The 26,389-nt window shown below is 38.5% G+C and overlaps 1 protein-coding gene across 5 annotated transcripts in view; it reads right to left on the reverse strand.

Annotated features, from left to right (window-relative positions):
• LOC113903626 (UPF0061 protein azo1574-like) overlaps positions 1-26,389 on the reverse strand; it is a 33,050-nt gene continuing 6,661 nt past the window's right edge. For 2 of the 5 annotated variants that reach the window (XM_027560075.1, XM_027560079.1), the window contains exons 4-19: positions 25,928-25,992; positions 25,784-25,840; positions 25,576-25,674; positions 24,893-24,960; positions 23,891-23,978; positions 21,200-21,269; positions 18,455-18,527; positions 16,634-16,717; positions 15,739-15,868; positions 14,691-14,735; positions 14,509-14,590; positions 14,311-14,403; positions 11,325-11,404; positions 10,248-10,291; positions 6,125-6,204; positions 1-294 (exon numbers count right to left, since the gene is read on the reverse strand). In XM_027560075.1, coding sequence (XP_027415876.1) covers positions 172-294; positions 6,125-6,204; positions 10,248-10,291; positions 11,325-11,404; positions 14,311-14,403; positions 14,509-14,590; positions 14,691-14,735; positions 15,739-15,868; positions 16,634-16,717; positions 18,455-18,527; positions 21,200-21,269; positions 23,891-23,978; positions 24,893-24,960; positions 25,576-25,674; positions 25,784-25,840; positions 25,928-25,992 — 1,281 coding nt within the window. In that variant the 3' untranslated portion in view covers positions 1-171. The other 3 variants (XR_003514212.1, XM_027560076.1, XM_027560078.1) reach the window with 3 other exon arrangements.

Raw genomic sequence — 26,389 nt, forward strand, 5'->3', positions numbered from 1 at the left:
TTCCAGAGAATAGGCCAAGTTTATTTGGTTAAAAAAATATTTGTATACATTACCATTATTATAGAGTGCAATATTGTCAAGAAAATGTAGGTGGTCATTAAGAACTTATCAAATAGATTGTTCTATCCTGGGTTTGATGACAGAAGTATTCCTTAATTGATTTGCCCCAAATTAAGATGAGCAGCTAACCCTGAGATCTCTGGCCCAGGAAGGAGTTGGGGAGGAATAGCCTGCTCTCTCAGCTGCAGAATGCTTCTGGAAAGGATGGCGGAGAACTTGCTGGAGGAGGTGGACCTGGGAAACAATTTAAACTAGATAAATACAGATTCTCTTACTTAGGACCCTTATGAATTTTCTAAATTTTCAAAACAACTAGGTAAATTTTAAATGTATATGAAGCTGCTTAAACATTTTCTGTTTCATTACAACTATGGCTGTTACTTACGATTTCTGTTGTTCCACAGAAAGTTCCTTAGGTACTAGTTTTTTTGCTAAAACAGGAGAGTGAATATGTACAGTGTCACGAAGAATACGTATACATCCTGATCATTTCTTAATTCCTTCACAGCATTAAGAGAATTATAATTTTCTAAAACATTTATAAAAATAAGAGGATGTCAGTGATTTACACTATTTCCAGATCAAGGGTATGGATTCCAACTGACGCTGCTTCCTCATTTGCAATTTTGCCCTGTGACGTAAACTGAGGCATCAAAGAACTCACCTCTTTCAACAATAAATTCTGGGATCGAAATGTGTATTTTCATTTAGTTATAAAATAATTAAGTCATGGGGATATACAGAATGGTGACTATAGTTAATAATACTGTACTGTATATTTGAAAGTTGCTTAGAGAATCTCAAAAAAAAAAAAGAATAGCTCTCAAAAGTCCTCATCACAAGAAAAAAAAAATGTAGCTATGTATGGCGATGGATGTCAACTAGACTTACTGTGGTAAGCATTTCACAAAATACACAAGTATCAAATCATTATGCTGTACACCTGAAATTAATAAAATGTTACATGCCAACTATACCTCAATTTAAAAAGTATGGATAACATATATTAAACCTATCTAATCTCACCTGCTAGTTTAAAAGCTCCCAGAATGTGGTCCACTGGAGAAGGGAATGGCAAACCACTTCAGTATTCTTGCCTTGAGAACCCCATGAACAGTATGAAAAGGCAAAATGATAGGATACTGAAAGAGGAACTTCCCCAGGTCAGTAGGTGTGCAATATGCTACTGGAGATCAGTGGAGAAATAACTCCAGCAAGAATGAAGGGATGGAGCCAAAGCAAAAACAATACCCAGCTGTGGATGTGACTGGTGATAGAAGCAAGGTCCGATGCTGTAAAGAGCAATATTGCATAGGAACCTGAATGTTAGGTCCATGAATCAAGGCAAATTGGAAGTGGTCAAACAGGAGATGGCAAGAGTGAATTTCGACATTCTAGGAATCAGTGAACTAAAATGGACTGGAATGGGTGAATTTAACTCAGATGACCATTATATCTACTACTGCAGGCAGGAATCCCTCAGAATAAAAGGAGTAGCCATCATGGTCAACAAAAGAGTCCAAAATGCAGTACTTGGATGCAATCTCAAAAATGACAGAATGGTCTCTGTACGTTTCCAAGGCAAACCATTCAATATCACAGTAATCCAAGTCTATGTATGCCCCCACCAGTAACGCTGAAGAAGCTGAAATTGAACTGTTCTATGAAGACCTACAAGACCTTTTAGAACTAACACCCAAAAAAGATGTCCTTTTCATTATAGGGGACTGGAATGCAAAAGTAGGAAGTCAAGAAACACCTGGAGTAACAGGCAAATTTGGCCTTGGAGTACAGAATGAAGCAGGGCAAAGACTAATAGAGTTTTGCCAAGAAAATGCACTGGTCATAACAAACACCATCTTCCAACAACACAAGAGAAGACTCTACACATGGACATCACCAGATGGTCAACACCGAAATCAGATTGATTATATTCTTTGCAGCCAAAGATGGAGAAGCTCTATACAGTCAACAAAAATAAGACCAGGAGCTGACTGTGGCTCAGATCATGAACTCCTTATTGCCAAATTCAGACTTAAATTGAAGAAAGTAGGGAAAACCACTAGATCATTCAGGTATGACCTAAATCAAATCCCTTATGATTATACAGTGGAAGTGAGAAATAGATTTAAGGGCCTAGATCTGATAGACAGAGTGCCTGATGAACTATGGAATGAGGTTCGTGACACGGTACAGGAGACAGGGGTCAAGACCATCCCCATGGAAAAGAAATGCAAAAAAGCAAAATGGCTGTCTGGGGAGACCTTACAAATAGCTGTGAAAAGAAGAGAAGCGAAAAGCAAAAGAGAAAAGGAAAGATATAAGCATCTGAATGCAGAGTTCCAAAGAATAGCAAGAAGAGATAAGAAAGCCTTCCTCAGCGATCAATGCAAAGAAATAGAGGAAAACAACAGAATGGGAAAGACTAGAGATCTCTTCAAGAATATCAGAGATACCAAGGGAATATTTCATGCAAAGATGGGCTCGATAAAGGACAGAAATGGTATGGACCTAAAAGAAGCAGAAGATATTAAGAAGAGGTGGCAAGAATACACAGAAGAACTGTACAAAAAGGATCTTCACGACCCAGATAATCATGATGGTGTGATCACTGACCTAGAACCAGATATCCTGGAATGTGAAGTCAAGTGGGCCTTAGAAAGCATCACTACGAACAAAGCTAGTGGAGGTGATGGAATTCCAGTTGAGCTATTTCAAATCCTGAAAGATGATGCTGTGAAAGTGCTGCACTCAATATGCTAGCAAATCTGGAAAACTCAGCAGTGGCCACAGGACTGGAAAAGGTCCGTTTTCATTCCAATCCCAAAGAAAGGCAATGCCAAAGAATGCTCAAACTACCGCACAATTGCACTCATCTCACACGTTAGTAAAGTAATGTTCAAAATTCTCCAAGCCAGGCTTCAGCAATATGTGAACTGTGAACTTCCTGATGTTCAAGCTGGTTTTAGAAAACGCAGAGGAACCAGAGATCAAATTGCCAACATCTGCTGGATCGTTGAAAAAGCAAGAGAGTTCCAGAAAAACATCTATTTCTGCTTTATTGACTATGCCAAAGCCTTTGACTGTGTGGATCACAATAAACTGTGGAAAATTCTGAAAGAGATGGGAATACCAGACCACCTGACCTGCCTCTTGAGAAATTTGTATGCAGGTCAGGAAGCAACAGTTAGAACTGGACATGGGGCAACAGACTGGTTCCAAATAGGAAAAGGAGTACGTCAAGGCTGGATATTGTCACCCTGCTTATTTAACTTACATGCAGAGTACATCATGAGAAACGCTGGACTGGAAGAAACACAAGCTGGAATCAAGATTTCCGGGAGAAATATCAATAACCTCAGATATGCAGATGACACCACCCTTACGGCAGAAAGTGAAGAGGAACTCAAAAGCCTCTTGATGAAAGTGAAAGTGGAGAGTGAACAAGTTGGCTTAAAGCTCAACATTCAGAAAACGAAGATCATGGCATCCCGTCCCATCACTTCATGGGAAATAGACGCAGAAACAGTGGAAACAGTGTCAGACTATTTTTTTAGGCTCCAAAATCACTGCAGATGGTGACTGCAGCCATGAAATTAAAAGATGCTTACTCCTTGGAAGGAAAGTTATGACCAACCTGGATAGCATATTCAAAAGCAGAGACATTACTTTGCCAACAAAGGTTCGTCTAGTCAAGGCTATGGTTTTTCCTGTGGTCATGTATGGATCTGAGAGTTGGACTGTGAGGAAGGCTGAGCACCGAGGAACTGATGCTTTTGAACTGTGGTGTTAGAGAAGACTCTTGAGAGTCCCTTGGACTGCAAGAAGATCCAACCAGTCCATTCTGAAGGAGATCAGCCCTGGGATTTCTTTGGAAGGAATGATGCTAAAGCTGAAACTCCAGTACTTGGGCCACCTCATGCGAAGAGTTGACTCATTGGAAAAGACTCTGATGCTAGGAGGGATGAGGGCAGGAGGAGAAGGGGATGACAGAGGATGAGATGGCTGGATGGCATCACTGACTTGATGGACGTGAGTCTGGGTGAACTCCGGGAGTTGGTGATGGACAGAGAGGCCTGGTGTGCTGCGATTTATGGGGTCGCAAAGAGTCGGACACGACTGAGCAACTGAAGTGAACTGAACTGAATATATGTTTATACTTTTCCACAGCACCTTGCAGAGAGTGGATTCTCAAGAAATGTTTGATGCAGAAAGGTAAACACAAGAGGTATGTGTCAAGGGTTATAGGTCTAAAGGTTTGACAGAATCTTCTTCTTTTCCTGCAATGAGAATTTAACCCTTGGTTAACTTTCTGGGTCTGTTTCCTAATAACCTGCTAAGTGGTTTGTCCACTGTATCACCTTACAACATGGCTCGTGACTGACAACACTTGGCCTGGGAGAACTGTAAACACCTGAGAGAACGCCGGGCTTCCTTGAGTGTGAGGACGTGTGGGATAAGGCAGGTCTCTGCGGGGATATTGGAAACTATGCCCATGGAGTTATAGGAGCCACTGGTTTATGTGGAACATGCGACTTTTCAGCCAGGGCCACCCCTGCGTCTTCCCAGCATGGATCGTGTCCTCCTGCACCCGAGCTTTACCACTGTCCCTGCCTGCCTGTGGGGACACTGCGAGAACTGCAAAGAGGAGCCTGCTGGTGCCTGCTGGTAAGCTGTGCTTCTGTCCTATGTCTTTCTGAATCAAGTAGGGCCAAGAGCAGCCTGTAATAATCTTAGGACGCTGAATGTTTACTTGAGCCTAGGAAGACACCTCCCCTCCCACGGTGGACACTGCATCCTTACTTAAATATAATTTTGAGGAGAGAGAGAAAAGAGGGAGTGAACAAAAGAGAGGGAAGGAAGGCAAAACAAGTCAACAAAACACCTTATTAAACACTGTTTAGTTCCCCAGCTTAGACTGATTTATCTAAAGATAATACCGACAACTCCTTTCTCTTTGTTTCTCCCTAATACTCTAAGAAGGTTACACTTTAAAATATTTTATTTTCTAAGATGAAAACCTGTATTTTGTCAGGCTAATTGAACTACTGAAATGAAAAGTTAATGCAAGCTCCACATCAGAAATGGCAAGAACAGTTCTGTCATGCCGGCTCTGGTGAGTTGTGGTGGCTACCCAGTACGCTGTGATGAAGATTCTGAGGCTGTGACCCATGTGGGCAGGAGAGGGCCGTGACCATCACCAGTGTCTGCAGGCCCAAAGAGCGACAGCACGAGTGCCAGGCCCATTCCTCTTCCAAAAAATACATTGTGTGTGATGCATTTTTAAACAATTAGGAAATATTTAAGACACAGAAGGTATACAGAATGATAAACACCTGTGTGCCCTCTACTCAGCTTCAGAAATAAAATGCTTCCCGTATGGCTCAAGCCCTGAGTATCCTTCCCTAACCCAAACTTCCTCCTTGTTGCTAAGCAACCACCGACCAAAGGTGACGTTATGATCTCTCTTCATTTTTGTTACTTCTATTATATATGCATGTATCACTAAAAACGTATGATTTTACATGTGTTACATGAAATTGGGGTGGTGACACATTATATGCATTCCTTGGGTTATTTTGCTAATATTATATGTGAGATTCATCCAAGCTGAAGAGTGTAGATGGTACCTTCATCTTCATGGATGTCAAGGCTCATTTCAGTGGACCCAGGTCACTAGAGCCATGGAAGCCTGGTGAAAACAAAACCTAACTCCCTTTGGAGAGATGCTCAAATCAGGCTTCACCAGATTTCTGAGACTAAAATCCAAAACCCCCAACGTGAACAGTGACTAGCAGACCCAGACCCTCAGGAGTTCAAATAATGTAGGTATGTGATATCAAATGAATATTAAAATTTTTAAACACATTAAAGAATAAATTTTGAAATACAAGAAAATGCTCCACTGAAAACAGAAAGAGAGACCAGGCAATGAGAATCCTGGGAAGCTAGTGCTAGCAATGACGTGGTTAGTAAGTCTGCAAAGAAAAAAAAATAAGTGTGTTTAAAAGATGATACATTTAAAAATGAAAAAAAATAAGTCCAGAAAAGTCAACGACCTTACCTCTGAAAAATCATTCCTTTCTGCTTTTTGCACTGCGGATTCTGCCATCCAGTTCTTCAGCACATATCTAGGATTAACAGCTTAAACAAAGAGGGAGAGGTGCATCGTGGAACAATGATTACTAAGTCCACACAGGCCACAAGAAATTACCACTGAAATGAGATAACCTTTAAGAACTTTGCTGGAAGGCCCAAATGAGAACAATGATCAGTGTCAGTCAATTCTGATTGTTTACAAATAATGCACAGTATTCTGACCTTGTGGCACAGAAAAACCTTTGTTTAGCATTATGAACAATATTATGGTTTATCTTCTCAGTGCTTCATCGATTTGGTTCTTCACCATGTTCAGTTCACTAAGCATTTTATACAGTGCAGAGAAAGTAGCAAATTCATCCTGTAGCCCACATGAAGAAAGGAAAAAATTTGTTGCTTTTAACATCTTCAAACAGAATTAAGGTCTGACTCTAAGACTGTTTAATGCTGATGTTGCCAATGACAAACAGGATGGGTTACATGCAAGCAAAACTCTCTGTAAATTTATATTTTTTACAGTAACCATGCATTTTTCATACTAAAAAGTATTATAATACTGGGACACTGCAGAAACTATGTCTTTATTTGAGGTGAACCTTTTCCAAAATAAGTTATCAAGTGGGTGGAGAGGAGGCAAGTTTTTCCCCAGTGGCATAATGGGAATTCAGAGAGGACTCCTGATATCACCATTTTGTGATTCTCAACAGCATTCTTCTGAGTTACTTGAATGGATAGAACATACAAATTCCATTTCAACTTGGTTTTAAATATCTGCCAAGACATGACAGATAATCTAAATTGGAAAACAACTTCTGAAACAGAACTTCCCTGTGACCCAAGTAATCCTATTTCTCTAGGAATGTAGTCTTTGGAAACAAATTTAAACATTCAAAAGCATTATTTATATTATGGAAAATTAGAAGCAACATGCTGCTGCTGCTGCTAAGTCACTTCAGTCGTGTCCGAACCTCAGCCACCCCATGGACTGCAGCCTTCCAGGATCCTCCATCCATGGGATTTTCCAGGCAAGAGTACTGGAGTGGGCTGCCATTGCCTTCTCTGAGAAGCAACATAGATACCTATTAATAGGTAACTAAGTGAAACAACAAACTGCCAACATCCCTGGATCATCAAAAAAGCAAGAGAGTTCCAGAGAAACATCTATTTCTGCTTTATTGACTACGCCAAAGCCTTTGACTGTGTGGATCACAACAAACTGTGGAAAATTCTGAAAGAGATGGGAATACCAGACCACCTGACCTGCCTCTTGAGAAACCTGTATGCAGATCAGGAAGCAACAGTTAGAACTGGACATGGAACAACAGACTGGTTCCAAAAAGGAAGAGGACTTCGTCAAGGCTATATATTGTCACCCTGCTTATTTAACTTATATGCAAAGTACATCATGAGAAATTCCGGGCTGGAGGAAGCACAAGCTGGACTCAAGATTGCCAGGAGAAATATCAATAACCTCAGATATACACATGACACTACCCCTATGGCAGAAAGTGAAGAAGAAGTGAAAGAGGAGAATGAAAAAGTTGCCTTAAAAAGTTCAACATTCAGAAAACTAAGACCATGGCATCTTAGACTGGTCCCATCACTTCATGGCAAGTAGATGGGGAAACAGTGGCTGACTTTATTTTTCTGGGCTCCAAAATCACTGCAGATGGTGACTGCAGCCATGAAATTAAAAGACACTTACTCCTTGGAAGGAAAGTTATGACCAACCTAGACAGCATATTAAAAAGCAGAGACATTACTTTGTCAACAAAGGTCCGTCTAGTCCAGGCTATGGTTTTTCTAGTGGTCATGTATGGATGTGAGAATTGGACTATAAAGAAAGCTGAGCATCAAAGAATTGATGCTTTTGAACTGTGGTGTTGGAGAAGACTCTTGAGAGTCCCTTGGACTGTAAGGAGATCCAACCAGTCCATCCTGAAGGAGATCAGTCCTGGGTGTTCATTGGTAGGACTGATGGTGAAACTGAAACTCCATTACTTTGGCCACCTGATGTGAAGAGCTGACTCATTTGAAAAGACCCTGATGCTGGGAAAGATTGAGGGCAGGAGGAAAAGGGGACGACAGAGGATGAGATGGTTAGATGGCATCACTGACTCAATGGACATGGGTTTGGGTGGACTCCGGGAGTTAGTGATGGACAGGGAGGCCTGGTGTGCTGTGGTTCATGGGGTCTCAAAGAGTTGGACACGACTGAGCGACTGAACTGAACTGAAGTGAAACAATACACATCCTTTCAAAGATACATTATGCAGTCACTAAAAATGTTACATTATAAAGGGTGAAGTAAGAAAAATGTATATTTTTAGTTAAAAAAGATCTAAAATTATACCATAATATGATTACTACAATATTTTCTCATAATCAATACACACAGAAAAAGAGAGACCAGAAGGAAATGCATCAAAGAGTGAATAGCAGTTGTGCTTGAGTGATGGAAGTGTTTTTATTCTTTCTACAAATTTGCATTTTCCAAATTTTAAAGAATACATAAAAACATAAAGAATTCATAGAGAACCCTTTTAAAATAAGAACACATACATACAATAAATATATACAGTCCATAGATGAAAAGGAAATTGGCATGCAAAGAAAATTGTGGAAGCAGTCAGCTTAGGCAGAGGGAGTAGTTATCTTGTAGTTATCTTAAAAGTAGTTATCTTAAATTAGCTCACCCAATTTAAAGTCTGACAATCTTAACACTATAGAAACCTGGCAATGGAATACTGTTAAAATATACTAGGACTTGCAGCTGCAAACAGAAGTAGCTTGGATCAAATTATACACATACAAACTATCTGAAATCAGAAAATTGTAGATCTGCTTATAGAATTCTTTGAAGAGCTACCTAATTCCATACATTTGTAAAATCTGGTCTGGAACTTGACCATTGCTCATTGTGGAAATTAAAAGTACACTGTTCAACACTTAATTATTTCTTTTACTCAAAGCTGCAGCCTTGAATTCACTTAAATATCTTTCATTTTACCATCTCATCCATCCTGTCATGACCAAACAAATCCAAATCCTAAAGTCAGTCAGTTCAGTCGCTCAGTCGTGTTTGACTCTTTGTGACCTCATGAACCACAGCACGCCAGGCCTCCCTGTCAGGCATATTTTCTTCTTTCAATTTCTTTTTTTCTCTTAATTGCTGAGAGTATCCATACTGAGCTTCCCTATAAATTCTGTATGACTGCATCAATGTACATAAGTGCCTGGCAACTGAACCCATGCTGAGCCCCAAATAGGTTATTCACTTCCTTGTAAAAACTCTGCTTGCTTTTATTTCTACAATGATGTCCTGAGTCAAGAAGCAATCTCATCCACTAACTTAATGTGGGATATTAGCATCCCCTTATTTCATCCACATGGATCAGCCGCCCTGATGATACCAACTTACTAGCTCTCCTCTCCAGGACTGGAGTCCTTCTGTCTTAACTTATTTGATCCTTTAGAGCCCACAGTGCAGAAAGAACTAACTTCCATTTTTTTCTTCCATTTCTTTTACCAAGCATGATGTTGCATGGTAAACTGAAAGCAGTATATAAAGGTGATTTTTTTTTTTTAGCTCCGTCATTTAGTGGATGTGTATTAAGGCCCAGGCACTGTAACAAGATAACTTACAAATATTATTACTCACGATTACAACATTCCTACAAAATATTCCCCCTTTAAAAATAGCTGAGAGCATTGAAACTTTATATTATACAGCAAAAAAAGTGGCAAGATGAGAGTCATCTGTCAGATTCTAAAACTCATGTTCTTTCTGCCATAAACCACATCATTTTCCTTGTCTCTCCACCATCTTTGAAGACCATATTATTTAAACATCAATCGGCAAATGTATTGAAAGCAGGGGTATCATACTCAAACTAAGTCACCTGCTCAAACCAGAAAGGCTTCTATTTGACACTTCAGCTCTATGAAAATACACTCATCTAAAGTTACTGTAGTTAAAAGCAAAACAACAAATTCAGTTCCCTCAAGTAATTACTTCCCAGGTTCCAAAGCTTATCACTTTTATATAAGAATCTTTAAAGATGAAAAAAATCAAAAGGATTACTTACCTGTCATTCTTTTTCTTCTTTCAGAATCTGAGTCACTGATGTTACTAAAAAATGAACAGAACAAAGGACGGAATTAATCACTGTCTCCCCAAATCATATCATTTTTCCAAAAGGGTGAATATTATTTCACAAGACAAATATTGAAAAGAAAAAGTTTTAATTACACTGAATCAGTACCTGAAAGGAAGACAGAAAATACTGTTTGATTAAACAATACATAAAATAATGCCTTATTTAGTTATTTGTGCTGTGCTGTGCTTAGTCACTCAGTTGTATCCTACTCTGCAACCTCATGGTCTTGTAGCCTGCCAGGCTCCTCTCTCTATGGGATTCTCCAGGCAAGAACACTGGAGTGGGTTGCCATTCCCTTCTCCAGGGGATCTTCCCAACCCAGGGAATGAACCCAGGCCTCCCACATTGCCCACAAATTTTTTGCTGTATGAGCCACCAGGGAAGCCGATTTAGTTATTTGAGATAAGCCCAAAAGTTTTATTTTTACCAATTAAAAAAAATAATTTTGTCTTAAAAAAAGAATTTAAACTCCCTGGCACCTATTTTTATCTTAAACACAGTTTTCTGAAAATAACTTGTTCTTTGTTACTCACGGTCAGCTTTATGAAAACCCTCAGCTGTCATTAAACTGTGAAAGGCTATTTGCTTCTGTGCATGCTGTGGTCTCCCTCTTCAACTTTTTCGTGTGCCACCTACAACTGCATACTCTTTGCTGTTTGTTGCTTCCGATTCATTGTGATGGTTATGAAGCAGAGCAACTTCTGACAATTGTAGAAGATGTGAGGACAGTTACGAGACACTGGATGAAATCCTGGTGGGCTCTCTCCAGAGCTTCAAGGCTTTGAGGGGGTTGGTCCTTGGGCGGTGTTAGCAGAGCTGAGGTGAACAGAGGGGGTGCTCTCAGTGTGGGTGAGATGTTAGCAGACACGCCTCATCCAGAGCAGACTTCCCGGGAGTTAGAAGGAAGTGTTGGAAAATGGAAAGGAAGTGAGGAATCTGATGGGTTGATGATGCTAAAGTAACACATTACATGCTCTTTCAAGAAGTAAGATTAGGTTACTTTACCTCTTGAGTCTCGAAAGGTACTGGGACACCCAGGCAGGAAAGAGTTTGTGCTTTGAGATCATTTTCAGTGCCCAGAATTCCTAGAGAAAATACAGTAATAGACTGCTTATTTTAACTGTATGTTCCTTAAATTGTACGTTCCAATATTAATAATTTATAACATCCAGATTTCTTTTGAGGTTCTCTATTTCAAGCAGAAGCAGTAAAAAGGAACAGTGTTTTCCTTTTCTTTATATAACATTCAACTCAAATTCTAATTCATGGAAATCCATGTCATGGAATGATTTAAAAGAAATAAAAAAATATACAGAGTTCTTATAAATAGACATTACACGTGAATACTTATCAAAACCCTTCCTTTAAATAGGGAACTTGCTTAATGCTTAACTTGCTTAATTTATTATTTACTTTCAAAATTTAATCTGTAACTTTTATTTATCTATCAATTCATTATGTCAGCTATGTGTTAGGAACTATGTTAGTTGGGAAGCATATAAAAATTAATAAGACATAGCCTCTGCTTTTAAAAAGGAAAATGTGTAAACAGATACTTCAGTGCCATTTTAGAAGTGTTACAGAAATATACATAATGGTTAAGGGAACAGAAATAAGCAATTAGCTCTAGCTAAGTGTTATGGGGTTGAAAAAATTTCAAATTCAGAAGACACAGAAATGAACTATTAAATAAAGGCGTTATGATCTACTCTCCTAGATTTTCCCAATATTCAGTAATTTAAATATTAACACTTGTCAAGAACTTGTTCAGATCACGTTAACATTACTTTGTGTCAGTTTTCTACACATTATATGATAATTAGTTCTGATAGGCAAATCATTTCTAATTTTAAAATTATATCCAAGATGCTTAATAGTTAATATTTTACTGTATAAGTAGACATTCTTTTATTCAAATCACTTCTAAAAACATAATTTATGGCTATTTCACACCTGTGAGTACTATATATATATATATATATATATACACACATAATTTTATGTGTGTATATATGTATATATTTCTTTGGTTAACACAGAAAAGATCATAAAATATAATGAAGAAACAAATTTTTAAAAATATGGCTATGTTTTTATCTGAAAATAATAAAAACAATGATCAATATAAAAGATTCACACCCTATAAGTAGATCTAATTTATAAAAATCTATAATAAGTAGGAGTCTTCTGGTTAGTTCAGTTCAGTTCAGTTGCTCAGTTGTGTCCAACTCTTTGTGACGCTATGGACAGCAAGACGCCAGGCTTCCCTGTCCATCACCAACTCCCGGAGTTTACTCAAACTCATGTCCATCATGTCGGTGATGCCATCCAACCATCTCATCCTCTGTCGTCCCCTTCTCCTCCTGCCTTCAATCTTTCCCAGCATCAGGGTCTTTTCCAATGAGTCGGTTCTTCGCATCCAAGTATTGGAGTTTCAGCTTCCGCATCAGTCCTGCCAATGAATATTCAGGACTGATTTCCTTTAGGATGGACTGGTTGGATCTCCTTGCGGTCCAGAGGACTCTCAAGAGTCTTCTCCAACATCACAGTTCAAAAACATCAATTCTTCGGTGCTCAGCTTTCTTTACAGTCCAACTCTCACATCCATACATGACTACTGGAAAAACCATAGCTTTGACTAGACAGACCTTTGTCAGCAAAGTAATATCTCTGCTTTTTAATATGCTGTCTAGGTTGGTCATAACTTTTCTTCCAAGGGGCAAGTGTCTTTTAATTTCATGGCTACAGTCACCATCTATAGTGATTTTGGAGCCCAAGAAAATAAAGTCTGTCGCTGTTTCCATTGTTTCCCCATCTATTTGCCATGAAGTGATGGGACTGGATGCCATGATCTTAGTTTTCTGAATGTTGAGTTTTAAGCCAGCTTTTTCACTCTCCTCTTTCACTTTTCATCAAGAGGCTCTTTAGTTCTTCACTTTCTGCCATAAGGGTGGTGTCATCTGCATATCTGAGGTTACTGATATTTCTCCCGGCAATCTTGATTTCAGCTTGTGCTTCATCCAGCCCGGCATTTTGCATGATATACTCTGCATTTAAGTTAAATAAGCAGGGTGACAATATACAGCCTTGTATATTGTACTCCTTTCCCAATTTGGAACCAGTCTGTTGTCCCATGTCCAGTTCTAACTGTTGCTTCTTGACCTGCATACAGATTTCTCAGGAGGCAGGTCACGTGGTCTGGTATTCCCGTCTCTTGAAGAATTTTTCAGTTTGTTGTGATCCACCCAGTCAAAGGCTTTGGCGTAGTCAATAAAGCAAAAGTAGATGTTTTTCTGGAACTCTCTTGCTTTTTCGATGATCCAGCAGATGTTGGCAATCTGATCTCTGGTTCCTTTGCCTTTTCTAAATCTAGCTTGAACATCTGGAAGTTCTTGGTTTGTGTACTGTTGAAGCCTTGCTTGGAGAATTTTGAGCATTACTTCTAGTTAATATCCATATCCACAATAGCCAGAAAATGGAAATGATCCAAATGTCCATCAACTAGTAACTGGATAAACAGAACGTGGTCTATCCTTATAAGGGAGTTATAAAGTAATAAACAGAAAATAATATTTTAAGATATACTTAAGAGATCTTAAAAGTAATAAAGAGGAAAGAACCACTGATATAGGTTATGACATGGGTGAACCTCAAAAATAAGCCAGATACTAAAGATTACATATCATATGATTCCATTTACAGAGAATGTCTAGAAAGGAAATCTTAAGAGACAGAAAGAAGATTAGTAGTTGCTTGAGAACAGAAGCAGAAAAAAGGGATTCACTGCAAATGGGCACAAAGGATCTTTTAGAGTGATGGAATTGCTCTAAAACTGAACTGTGGCATAGCTGCAAAAAATCTGCACATTATTTAAAAATCACTGAATTGTACACTTAAAATGAATGGGATTTTAGGGTATGTAAATTATGCCTTATCAAACCTGTTAAAGAAAAGTGAGTTAAGAAAAAAGCCAAAAGGCATGAATAAATACCTGAGGAATGACTAGTTCCTGTAATTGGCTTTGAGTGATCTCACTGAGCTGCCGAAATGTCATTGTAAAGTCAGCTTCTGTCTTTTCCATGAGCTAATGAAAATAATTACATTTAGCAACCTCAGTCATTCCAAGAATATACAGTGTATTCAGTCAAATGTTAATCAGGAAAAAAAGATAAAACGATAATAAACTCACATGTAAGAGAAATGCAATTAAATCATCATCACCCTCGCTTTTTCCAAGTAATCCCAATTTGGCTTTGAACAGTTCTCTAAATCTAAAAGGGAAAACGCCAATTCGTTATTAAAATTCTCACTATTTTAAGAATTGCCCTCAAACCAAGCAGGATGCTTTAATATGTGTTCAAACAAACGAACCTTGTATAGTAAAGAACGGGATACTCCTTAAGGATCTGAGTGGCACTGTAGGGAGAAGAAAGGAGAGCATAGGTAAACCTGAATTTAATATTCACATTCTTGAGTTACATTTTATGTGAACAAAGTGAACCTTCTCATATATTAAATAATGTTCGATATGTCTACTGATTCTATTTTAGTAATTTAATTATATATCATATCTTAGAGAAAATTGTCCATATAAATTTACTGTCTCAAAGATTTGAAGACAGTACAGGTCAAATCATGTCACTCCTGAAATATCACTATATACAATTAGCTTAGAGGATAAATGCTGATATGTCTCCATAATACCAAAAGAATCTGGTGTATTTTAAAACTTATCTTAAACCCCAAACAATGCATTAGATACCTCACTCAGTACAATGACATTTTATTTGCCTGAATGGGATGGAAGGGAAAATAACACACAAATAGATGTTTAGTGAGGGAAAATATCTGAAAAACTTGTTCTCTTTTAACAGTAGAGAAAGTGGCAGAGAAGGGAAGATAACTGTGGGGGTTGGGAAATGTAATAGTTTCCAAATCAAAGTGGGTGGGGTGGGGGAGGAATGAGTGAGCTGCTCAAATCATTAAAAGGTAAGGAAAGTAGGGGGAAAGTTAAAGATAATGCACAACATAAAACAGAAGGAATAAAATATATCAATTATTATAATCAATGTGAATAGCCTATATATGTCTGTTAAATAAAAAGCCCGACTACTTAGAAATTCAGAAAAACAGTAATAAATAACCTTTGGATCAAAGAAGAAATAAACTATGATTTCACAACACCTAAAAAACAATAAATAGGAGAACATTTTATCCTTATAAGTATGGAAAAAGGCCAACAATGTACCCTCCCCCCCCCAAAAAAAAAATATATATATATAAACATACATATAGTTTGGAAGCCTTCATTATTAAATATTAAAGATTGTTTTTAAAATGTTTCTTGGTTTTAAAAAAGTGATCACTATACAGATATATTTTCACACTGATTTAATTAGTAGATTTTAGGTTTACTCACAGTTGCTTTTGCCTAGGATTCAATAATGGGTTTAGTGCTTGTAACAACTTGTTTAAATTAAACATCCCAATATTGGCCTGATTTCCTATTTTATATCTTCTTTCATCATCAGATGTGTTTGGTACAAAATCTGTTTAGAACAAAAAACAACCGTTTTACAATGATGACAATTATAATAGTTCTTTCTTCATTTTTAAGTTTACATTTAAACTTAATGAATTTATATTTATTAGATAAAAACATTTCTGACATTTAAACATTTAACTCAAGAGTAATGTAAATACTTAATACCCATGCTCATGAAAATCTTTTAAAATATGAATATTTGCCTAATAAAGGCACACATTTCTAACCTACAAGAATTTCTGGGTTATCACATGTACTTCACACTCCATCTCAATAGCATGTTCCCCAACCCTGATCCTATAACAGATTAGTAAGGGGGAGGTTAAATTACTTGACCAAGGGCACAGATTAAGGATCGATCAGATGCCAGAGTTCAGACTCATGTCTGTCTGACAATGAAGGCCCTTCCTCCCTTCATGGCATCTTCTCTTAATAAGTAATTTTTTGGCTTTCTGGGTTTTTTTGCCACTCCTAGGGGCTTGCGGGATCTTAGTTCCCAGACCAGGGATTGAACCTGTGCCCTTGGCAGTGAAAGCTCAGAGTCCTAATCTCTGCACCACCCATGGATGGGAGTTCCCATCTTTGAGGACTCAATATTATCTCCCTGTGGCACCTGGAAGATTGAGTAGCACATAACACAACTGTTTAATCAATGAACCCAATTCTTTCTACTACCTCAGCCTTGTGTTAGCCATAATGGTTTATCTAAAATAAACCAGTGATAATTTTTTTTAGTGAAATAAAGAATATATATATAAATCATACATACCTGGATTATAGGCCTCCATAAAACCAAATGGACCATAGTCAATTGTAATGGATAACAAACTGAAGTTATCAGTATTACAAACACCTAACAACAACAACAAAATGCCAAAAGCATGATAATAAAATAATAAAGCATTTTTAACTGTATAAAACTATACAGAATAGGAGAGGTCATGAAGATGCATCTGTTTTAGAAATGAAACAAAATCAGTTTATCAATTGAAAGTTTAACTGGTGAAGTCAAGTAGCTTAATATATATTAAAACTGTATTTTAAAATTAAATTTAGCCTTTTGTTGTATACTTCCCCTCCCCAAAGATTTCAAATACTACAGGAATAAAAGCCCCAAGAAATAAAAGTTCCTCTCATTTGTCCTGAATTTCTAGCATTTATTTGAAAATATATGTAGTTTGGAATGCAACTGAGACTACTAAAGTAACATTAAGTTTCAAAAGTTGTAAGAGTGGGGGAAAGGTAAAAATATCCATATTGGTACATATCCATGTACCCCATAACTAACAGTCCTTAGCTGCAGACCACCAGCAGAGTGGGGAGGGAGTGTGACCTCCTAGGGGAGGGGGTCATGGCAGAGTGCGGGGAAGGAGGGAGGCTGGGCGTGCATACACCAGCCTAATGTAGGAGAATTGGATGTGGTGGCAGCAGTGTCCACGGTAGACGGTTTCACCCTTTATCAGAGCAGGATGACTCAGCTTGTCAAAGTGTTCAGTATATATATACTCTCTAATCCAGCCATTCCACTTTCAGGAGTTTATCCTCAGAAACTCACCTTCAGATACAGCTGCACTGTGGTCACTGCAGCATAATTCGTAAAAGCAAAAACTCTGAAACACCTCCCTGCTCACCACCCCAACCCATCCCAAGTGAGACATAGTGAGTATGTAATTAAGGCAGAGTTCAAGAGGTTTTGCAACGTGAGAATCCTCTTTGGTATTTAGCCAGAGATCTTAGTATATATATGATTTGCTTTTGGCACCCCACTCCAGTACTCTTGCCTGGAAAATCCCATGGACGGAGGAGCCTGGTGGGCTGCAGTCCATGGGGTTGCTAAGAGTCGGGCACGACTGAGCAACTTCACTTTAACTTTTCACTTTCCTGCATTGGAGAAGGAAATGACAACCCACTCCAGTGTTCTTGCCTGGAGACTCCCAGGGACAGGGGAGCCTGGTGGGCTGCCGTCTATGGGGTTGCACAGAGTCAGACACGACTGAAGCAACTTAGCATAGCATAGCATTCTCAGTTCAGGCAGATATTCCTTCCAGTGTAACCCCACACAGTGAATGGCTTACAACACACACAAGCCAGCCCTGTTTTTATAGATGTATGAATACCATCCAAAAAAAGTCTAGAAGAATTGAGATGAAATCATTACTAATGATCCTGGAAGATCAAGAATATCCTGGAAGACAGAACTCACAGGCACTTCTGTATATTTTAAATTCTTTACCATAAGCGCAGATAGTGCTTTTATGATTAAGGTTTTTTTCTTTTTTTTTTTTTTTTAAAAAAAGCTTTTAAAAGACCTAATATAATATATACTCACAAGGGTAAAAAGCTTTACAGGTAACAATACCCCTATCAAATCAAGGATGCTTATTCTATTTTGTGTATCTGTTCCATTCAAAATCATTTTAAACATGAGAGAATTGTTTCTCTTTTGCTAAAAACAAATTCATATATTATAAATGTTATTCCTGCTCACTGGTGGGAATATTTAAAATACACACAAAAAAGAAGTCTTCTGGCTTCAACAGATTGATTCTACTTTCTTATCAGAAGACTGAAACATCAGTAGATAACTTACCATGAGCAAAACCAACAGACATCCACAAGGCAATGAGCTGTGCCGTCTCAAACACCACAATAGAAAAGAAATCCTAAAATAAAATTTAGAAAATTTTCATACTCCTCAGTAGTGTCTATGCTTTTAGGATCTTTGTTTCCAACACGGAAAGATCCCCTCAAAGGTGGGCCAAAAGATGATTAAAGGGATGGAAATTAGTACGTGTAAGAAAACAACGGAAGAACATAGAATTATTGACCCAGAAATAACATATAAAAGGCTCAGGCACAGTATTATGATCAGATTTTCTCCATGCACAGTAAGAAAAGGAAAAACATTAGAATTCAGCATAAAGTTTTATGCTGAGTTAAATGTAAACATGGAGCTAAATGTAAACAAAATGAGTTATTAAAATTTGAAATAAGTCACCAAGAAAAATAATGGAATTTCTTTGTAGCTGTTAAAAGAAAAAGATTATGCAGATCAAAAATTTCCATATGAATAGATCAAATTCCATATGAATAGAAAATCTCATTTGCATATGATGTATGTATTTTTTTTTTACAGCCACTACTATAGAAATATCTATATATCAAATGTGTGAGAAAAGAATATATGTGACAAGTTACAAAAAACAACATATGTAGTCAGGATGTAGTCACACTTCAGATCAGTCGCTCAGTCGTGTCCGACTCTTTGCGACCCCATGAATCCCAGCACGCCAGGCCTCCCTGTCCATCACCAACTCCCTGAGTTCACTCAGACTCATGTCCATCGAGTCAGTGATGCCATCCAGCCATCTCATCCTCTGTCGTCCCCTTCTCCTCTTGCCCCCAATCCCTCCCAGCATCAGAGTCTTTTCCAATGAGTCAACTCTTCACATGAGGTGGCCAAAGTACTGGAGTTTCAGCTTGAGCATCATTCCTTCCAAGGAAATCCCAGGGCTGATCTCCTTCAGAATGGACTGGTTGGATCTCCTTGCAGTCCAAGGGACTCTCAAGAGTCTTCTCCAACACCACAGTTCAAAAGCATCAATTCTTCGGCTCTCAGCCTTCTTCACAGTCCAACTCAGATCCATACATGATCACAGGAAAAACCATAGCCTTGACTAGACGGACCTTTGTTGGCAAAGTAATGTCTCTGCTTTTGAATATGCTATCTAGGTTGGTCATAACTTTCCTTCCAAGGAGTAAGCATCTTTTAATTTCATGGCTGCAGTCACCATCTGCAGTGATTTTGGAGCCCAGAAAAATAAAGTCTGACACTGTTTCCCCATCTATTTCCCATGAAGTGATGGGACGGGATGCCATGATCTTCGTTTTCTGAATGTTGAGCTTTAAGCCAACTTGTTCACTCTCCACTTTCACTTTCATCAAGAGGCTTTTGAGTTCCTCTTCACTTTCTGCCATAAGGGTGGTGTCATCTGCATATCTGAGGTTATTGAGATTTCTCCTGGCAATCTTGATTCCAGCTTGTGTTTCTTCCAGTCCAGAGTTTCTCATGATGTACTCTGCATATAAGTTAAATAAGCAGGGTGACAATATATAGCCTTGACGTACTCCTTTTCCTATTTGGAACCAGTCTTTTGTTCCATGTGCAGTTCTAACTGTTGCTTCCTGATCTGCATACAAATTTCTTAAGAGGCAGGTCAGGTAGTCTGGTATTCCCTTCTCTTACAGAATTTCCCACAGTTTATTGTGATCCACACAGTTAAAAGCTTTGGCATAGTCAATAAAGCAGAAGTAGATGTTTTTCTGGAACTCTCTTGCTTTTTCGATGATCCAGCGGATGTTGGCAATTTGATCTCTGGTTCCTCTGCGTTTTCTAAAACCAGCTTGAACATCAGGAAGTTCATGGTTCACATATTGCTGAAGCCTGGCTTGGAGAATTTTAAGCATTACTTTACTAGCGTATGAGATGAGTGCAATTGTGCGGTAGTTTGAGCATTCTTTGGCATTGCCTTTCTTTGGGATTGGAATGAAAACTGACCTTTTCCAGTCCTGTGGCCACTGCTGAGTTTTCCAGATTTGCTGGCATATTGAGTGCAACACTTTCACAGCATCATCTTTCAGAATTTGGAATAGCTCAACTGGAATGCCATCACCTCCACTAGCCTTGTTCATAGTGATGCTTTCTAAGGCCCACTTGACTTCACATTCCAGGATGTCTGGCTCTAAGTCAGTGATCACACCATCGTGATTATCTGGGTCGTGAAGATCTTTTTTGTACAGTTCTTCTGTGTATTCTTGCCATCTCTTCTTAATATCTTCTGCTTCTGTTAGGCCATACCATTTCTGTCCTTTATCGAGCCCATCTTTGCATGAAATATTCCTTTGGTATCTCTGATATTCTTGAAGAGATCTCTTGTCTTTCCCATTCTGTTGTTTTCCTCTATTTCTTTGCATTGATCGCTGAAGAAGGCTTTCTTATCTCTTCTTGCTATTCTTTGGAACTCTGCATTCAGATGTTTATATCTTTCCTTTTCTCCTTTGCTTTTCGCTTCTCTTCTTTTCACAGCTATTTGTAAGGCCTCCCCAGACAGCCATTTTGCTTTTTTGCATTTCTCTTCCATGGGGATGGTCTTACAACTTCCTTATCCAAGTCTTGTTTTCAAGGTAGTTCATCATCTTTTCCTTTCACAATATGTTCAAAGTGCTCTACGTTTTCCTTTTTAACTTTAGTTTTTTAAGCACTAGGTTGTAACCTTGATGGTGGCCAGCCAATAGAGAAAAAGAGTATTGCCCTTTGTTTTAAAAACAAACTTACCACATATCTGTTAGGTTCCTTGACATCTACTAAGGGGAAGTACTCCTGTATGATGAAGTCTAATAACATCCTAGAGATAAGGGGAGATAGCCATCAGTGTTCCTCAGAATACAGTATCGAATATCAATCATCTCAGCCCACTCCCAACATTCATGAATTCATTAGAATGCATGCTTATCATTTTAAAAATTAAATAAGATTTTATGCCCAGCCACAGAGAAATATTTCCTCAATGCCAATCACAACTGGAAATACGTTTCTAAGATCATATTAGATGCCATCTTATGATGCAACTCAGATCGGTTCAGCAAACATCTATGGAGAACCTCCAAGTGCTAGGAAAAATGACAAAAGCCAAACCCAGACATTAAAGAGCAGAGTCTACTGGGGAGAAAAACATCCAAAGAAATAATGACCTCACTGTCTAATACATGCAATCATAGAAATATATAAAAAGGACAAAGATAACAGAGCAGGGAATGATTATTTATGTACAAAAGGTCGTGTAAGGCTTCACAAATAAGGTTTCAAAGAAATTGGTCAGTGTTTGAAGTTAAAATATTAAAGTTGTGTATCATGTTCCATTCTGTACTTTAACTGACTACTCTGCTTAGTTGACTACTAGTGTTTCTTGCACTGGATGAGAGAGAATCCTGAAAAAAAGCTGGGGACTGCAGATATGATTTGGGAATTATTAAAACCCATTCAAAACAATAGGAGTGAAAAAAAACAAAACAATAGGAGTGGATTAGAGTTTATTTAGAGTGGATTAGAGACCTGCTTCAGGCACTTGGGAAACAAAACGGAATATATACATGGTTGTGGTAGCCAACATAGGCATTTTCAGGATAAACTGGTCACCAGTATACATCAAATGTCAGAGAGAGTAAGTGAGATATAATTGAAGTATGAACACCAGATGGAACAATTTCAGTGATCTGGTAAATCTGAGTGGAATGACCACCCCCCAGAAAAATGAAAAGTTAGAAACAGCGCCCTTTGAGAGGAGACTCCTCTCTCAATAAGCTTGGATGACCCTCAGTTCAGTGTTGTTGTTCAGTCACTAAGTCTAGTCTGACTCTTGAGACCCCATGGACTGAGGCATGCCAGGCTCCCCTGTCCTTCACTGTCTCTTGGGATTTGCTCAAATTCATGTCCACCAGGTCAGTGCTGCTATCTAACCATCTCCTCCTCTACTGTCCCCTTCTTTTGCCTTCAATCTTTCCCAGCATCAGGTTCTTTTCCAATGAGTCAGTTCTTTGCATCAGGTGGCCAGAGTATTGGAGCTTCGGCTTCAGCAGCAGTCCTTCCAACGAATATTCAGGACTGATTTCCTTTAGGATTGACATGGTTTGATCTCTTTGCAGTCCAAAGGGCTGTCAAGAGTCTTCTCCAGCACCACTGAGTCCAGTAAACACTTGCTAAAGAGACTTGGGAGAAGAGTCATGACAATGGTGATGACTTCTCTGCTTTTCTCTCTCCCCATACTCTTCGTGGACCAGGAATTTGGACTTACTAAGCTGATAACTTCCCTGATAGCTCAGTTGGTAAAGAATCCGCCTGCAATGGAGGAGACCCTGGTTTTCGATTTCTGGGTTGGAAAAATTCGCTGGAGAGGGGATAGGATACCCACTCCAGTATTCTTGGGCTTCCCTTGTGGATCAGCTGGTAAAGAATCTGCCTGCAATGCAAGAGCCCTGGATTCAATACTTGGATTGGGAAGATCCCCTGAAGAAGGGAAAGGCTACCCACTCCAGTATTCTGGCCTGGAGAATTCCATGGACTCTACAGTCCATGGGGTCGCAAAGAGTTGGACACAACTAAGCAACTTTCACTTTCACTTCACTTTCAAGCTGATAACTACAGTGAGGATTCATGATCCAAATGATTCTAGTTTGTCCAAGAGAATTTTCTTATATTATTTCTAGTGGCTTTTTAAAACTGTATGATCTTAACAAATGGAAACAGAATTCCTCTTAAAGGAGGAAATGTTTTTGTTTGAAGAAACATCCTGCTAAGTCAGCTTTGAGGAAGACAGAATTTTGTGAGTGCTGATTCCGTAGGCCCCAAGACATTGGAGTTTGGTGGAAGCTACGCTGCGTGACACAAGGGGGAGAGCTTTTGATGTTTTGAGGGCATTGTTCCTCTGCCTTACCTGAAGAAATCTTCAGTAAGATTTGTTCATAAATGCTGTGTGCAGTTTCAGTCTACCGTTTGTTTGCTCTCGCCCTGTTGAAGGGACTGGGTCAACCCAGTATGTAACAGGCATCACACACATGTCAAAACTGGAGCCCGGGAAAGAAGACACATGAGCCAGAGCACTCATCCTGGGAACCCCTGATGTTGGAGGAGAGCTCTGGAACCTCGTGAGGCTGCAGAATTCAGGAGTTCGAGTTGCTTCCACCTGGTGTCTGGGTGGCACAGAGGCCCTCAGTTCCAACTGGGTTTCATACTAGATAAAAACACTTCTTGAGAAGAGAGTCTACTGAGTCTAAACACATCTTTTTCAGCCTCCTAGAAACCCACACGATAGTAGACACACACGTATCTAATAGATGTTAAAAATATCTATTAATTGAAATTTGAAGTCTTACAAGAAAACCAAAAATATTTTAACTTCACAGCACATAAACAAGCATTTCTTTCCACTGTCTTCTACCATTAAAAAAAAAACAAAAGTGGTTTTCTAACCTTAGTAAATCCAGTTCACCAGAATGAGTCAAAATTTCTAATGATCCAATTCTAAACCAGGATTTTGCAACACGCAGCACTACTGCGCCTGGAAAAGAAACATTTATTTTAGCATAAACTATTTTAAACTGTGCAAATACAGCATAACATGCTCTTCTTAAAAATGAAATTATTTTAATAAAAAATAGAGTGATTGAATTTATCAGAAAAACAATTAATTTACATCCTACAAAGGGCCAAGGCTTTTATCTCTTTCTTTACCTAATAAAGCAAGTAATGCTGTCAGCCGTTCTCAATAGCTCTGCTTTATAACTAGTTAAATATGTTTATTATTGGTTTTCAGGTCTCCTCCCTCGCCAGAGATTTAGAGACAAGGTTTCCCTTGCTCTTTCTGTTTTTACTGCTCTATGGCACTTTCTGATTTTTTACTTCTGACCTACTAAGAGCTGATGGGAAAAGTAACCAAACTTACTGGAAGTAAACAGGAAGTAAGAGCAATTGGGGGTTGGGGGCGTCTTCTGGGAAGGAAGTGTATGAATGTTGGTGCACTGGCTTTGTGACGTTCTGGGATGTTTTGTATTGGTTGTCCATGAATTTCCCATGTTCACTTCCCAGATGTTTTGCTATTTCAAAAGGATGGCTTAGTGATATAAGCATATGAGAAAGGATATTCTATGATAATATCATAACGCTGAACTTACATCATGACGATCCACAGCTCAAGTTTTTGATCTTTTGTTATTTAGTATTTTAAAGTCTTTACTGAATTTGTTACAATATTGCTTTCTATATTTTGGCTTTTTGGCTGCAAGCCATGTGGGATCCTAGCTCCCCAACTAGGGATTGAACCTGCACCCCTTGCACTGGAAAGCGAAGTCTTAACCACTAAATCATCAGGAAGTCCCCACAGGCCATGTTTTACGAAGACTGCTGAGATGCCCAATATCTGTTATTCCCGAAGAAGTTAGTGATTTTATGTAAGCATTCTAAGAACTGTCTTACCTCGTTCTTTTGCAAGGTTTCCATTGTAGAATTGATCTCTCCATACCACATCATCACTCACAACCAGACTGAAAGGTAAGAGAACCATCCAAGTTATACTTTTAACTGCTAGCAAGCTATCAAGTTATAAGCTATACCTATTTATGTATGGATGTGAGAACAGGACCATAAAGAAAGCTGAGTGCTGAAGAATTGATCCCTTTGAACTGTGATGTTGGAGAAGACTCTTGAGAGTCCCTTGGACTGTAAGGAGATCCAACCAGTCCATCCTAAAGGAAATCAGTCCTGAATATTCATTGGAAGGACTGATGTTGAAGCTGAAACTCCAATACTTTGGCCACCTGATGCAAAGAGCTGACTCATTGGAAAAGACCCTGATGCTGGGAAAGGTTGAAGGCAGGAGGAGACGGGGATGACAGAGAATGAGATGGTTGGATGGCATCACTGACAATGGACATGAGTTTGAGCAAGCTCTGGGAGTTGGTGATGGACAGGGAAGCCTGGCGTGCTGCAGTCCATGGGGTCGCAAAGAGTCAGACACGACTGAGCGTCTGAACTGAACTGAAAACTGTAAGAAATAATGAGAAGTCACGCTCTTGGGGGTTTATCTGCTCACTTCACTGATGTGTTTCTGAAGGTAATGTGACGCAGTGCTGAAAGTTAGCTTACAGGAAAGGAATTACCTTGCAGCTCTGCTGGTGGGAATTCCGAGATAATGCATAGCTTCACTACACAGAAATTCTCTCAGAGAGGAACGAAGGATGGCTCTGCCATCGCCATTTCTATGGGTAAAACGATAAAAAAGATTTTCAGTTATAATTCAGATAACATTAATTTTTACTTAGATGACTAAAATTTAAAAAAGAAAAAAAAAACAAAACCAAAATGTACCGGGAATATGGGGTCTTTCCTGAGCCTTTTAATTGCAGCTCCCATTTTTCACCTTGCCTTAGGGAAAAAAAAAAAAAACTAAATATTAGAAGATTTGTGTTAATATTTAGCAGAAAAGCTATTCTACAAGAAAACATGCAGTACCTGTTCATGTAAATTCCAATAAGATGGGCTCTTCCATCCCCAAGCTGATCTGCCCATATCCCAAACTAAAAGGGAAAAGAGAAAATTATTCATGTTTATTAAACTTTAAAGTGTTTATTGTAATCTTATATTCAAAGTTACTTTGTCAAATGATACTGGAACAGTGCATTTTTAAGATTATAATAATCAACAACCTGAATAAAGGTGAAAATAAAATTCAATCCATAAGTCAAATTCATTTTAAAATTATAAATTTAAGACATATAATTAATTTCTTCATCATTTTATAGCTGAGCTCAAGCTTGTTTGGTAGAATACTGACAACTGACCTATTTAATTCCAGAACATGAACTAGTAATAATTGTCAGTAGAAAATTTGCCTGTACTATACATATACAATATAAAACCAGGAACATACTGTACCTGGAAAAAATTGCTTTTGAATGGACATGATTAACTGTT

The sequence above is a fragment of the Bos indicus x Bos taurus genome, chromosome 13 (assembly GCF_003369695.1).
Source record: "Bos indicus x Bos taurus breed Angus x Brahman F1 hybrid chromosome 13, Bos_hybrid_MaternalHap_v2.0, whole genome shotgun sequence".
In the NCBI taxonomy this organism is placed as follows: domain Eukaryota; kingdom Metazoa; phylum Chordata; class Mammalia; order Artiodactyla; family Bovidae; genus Bos; species Bos indicus x Bos taurus.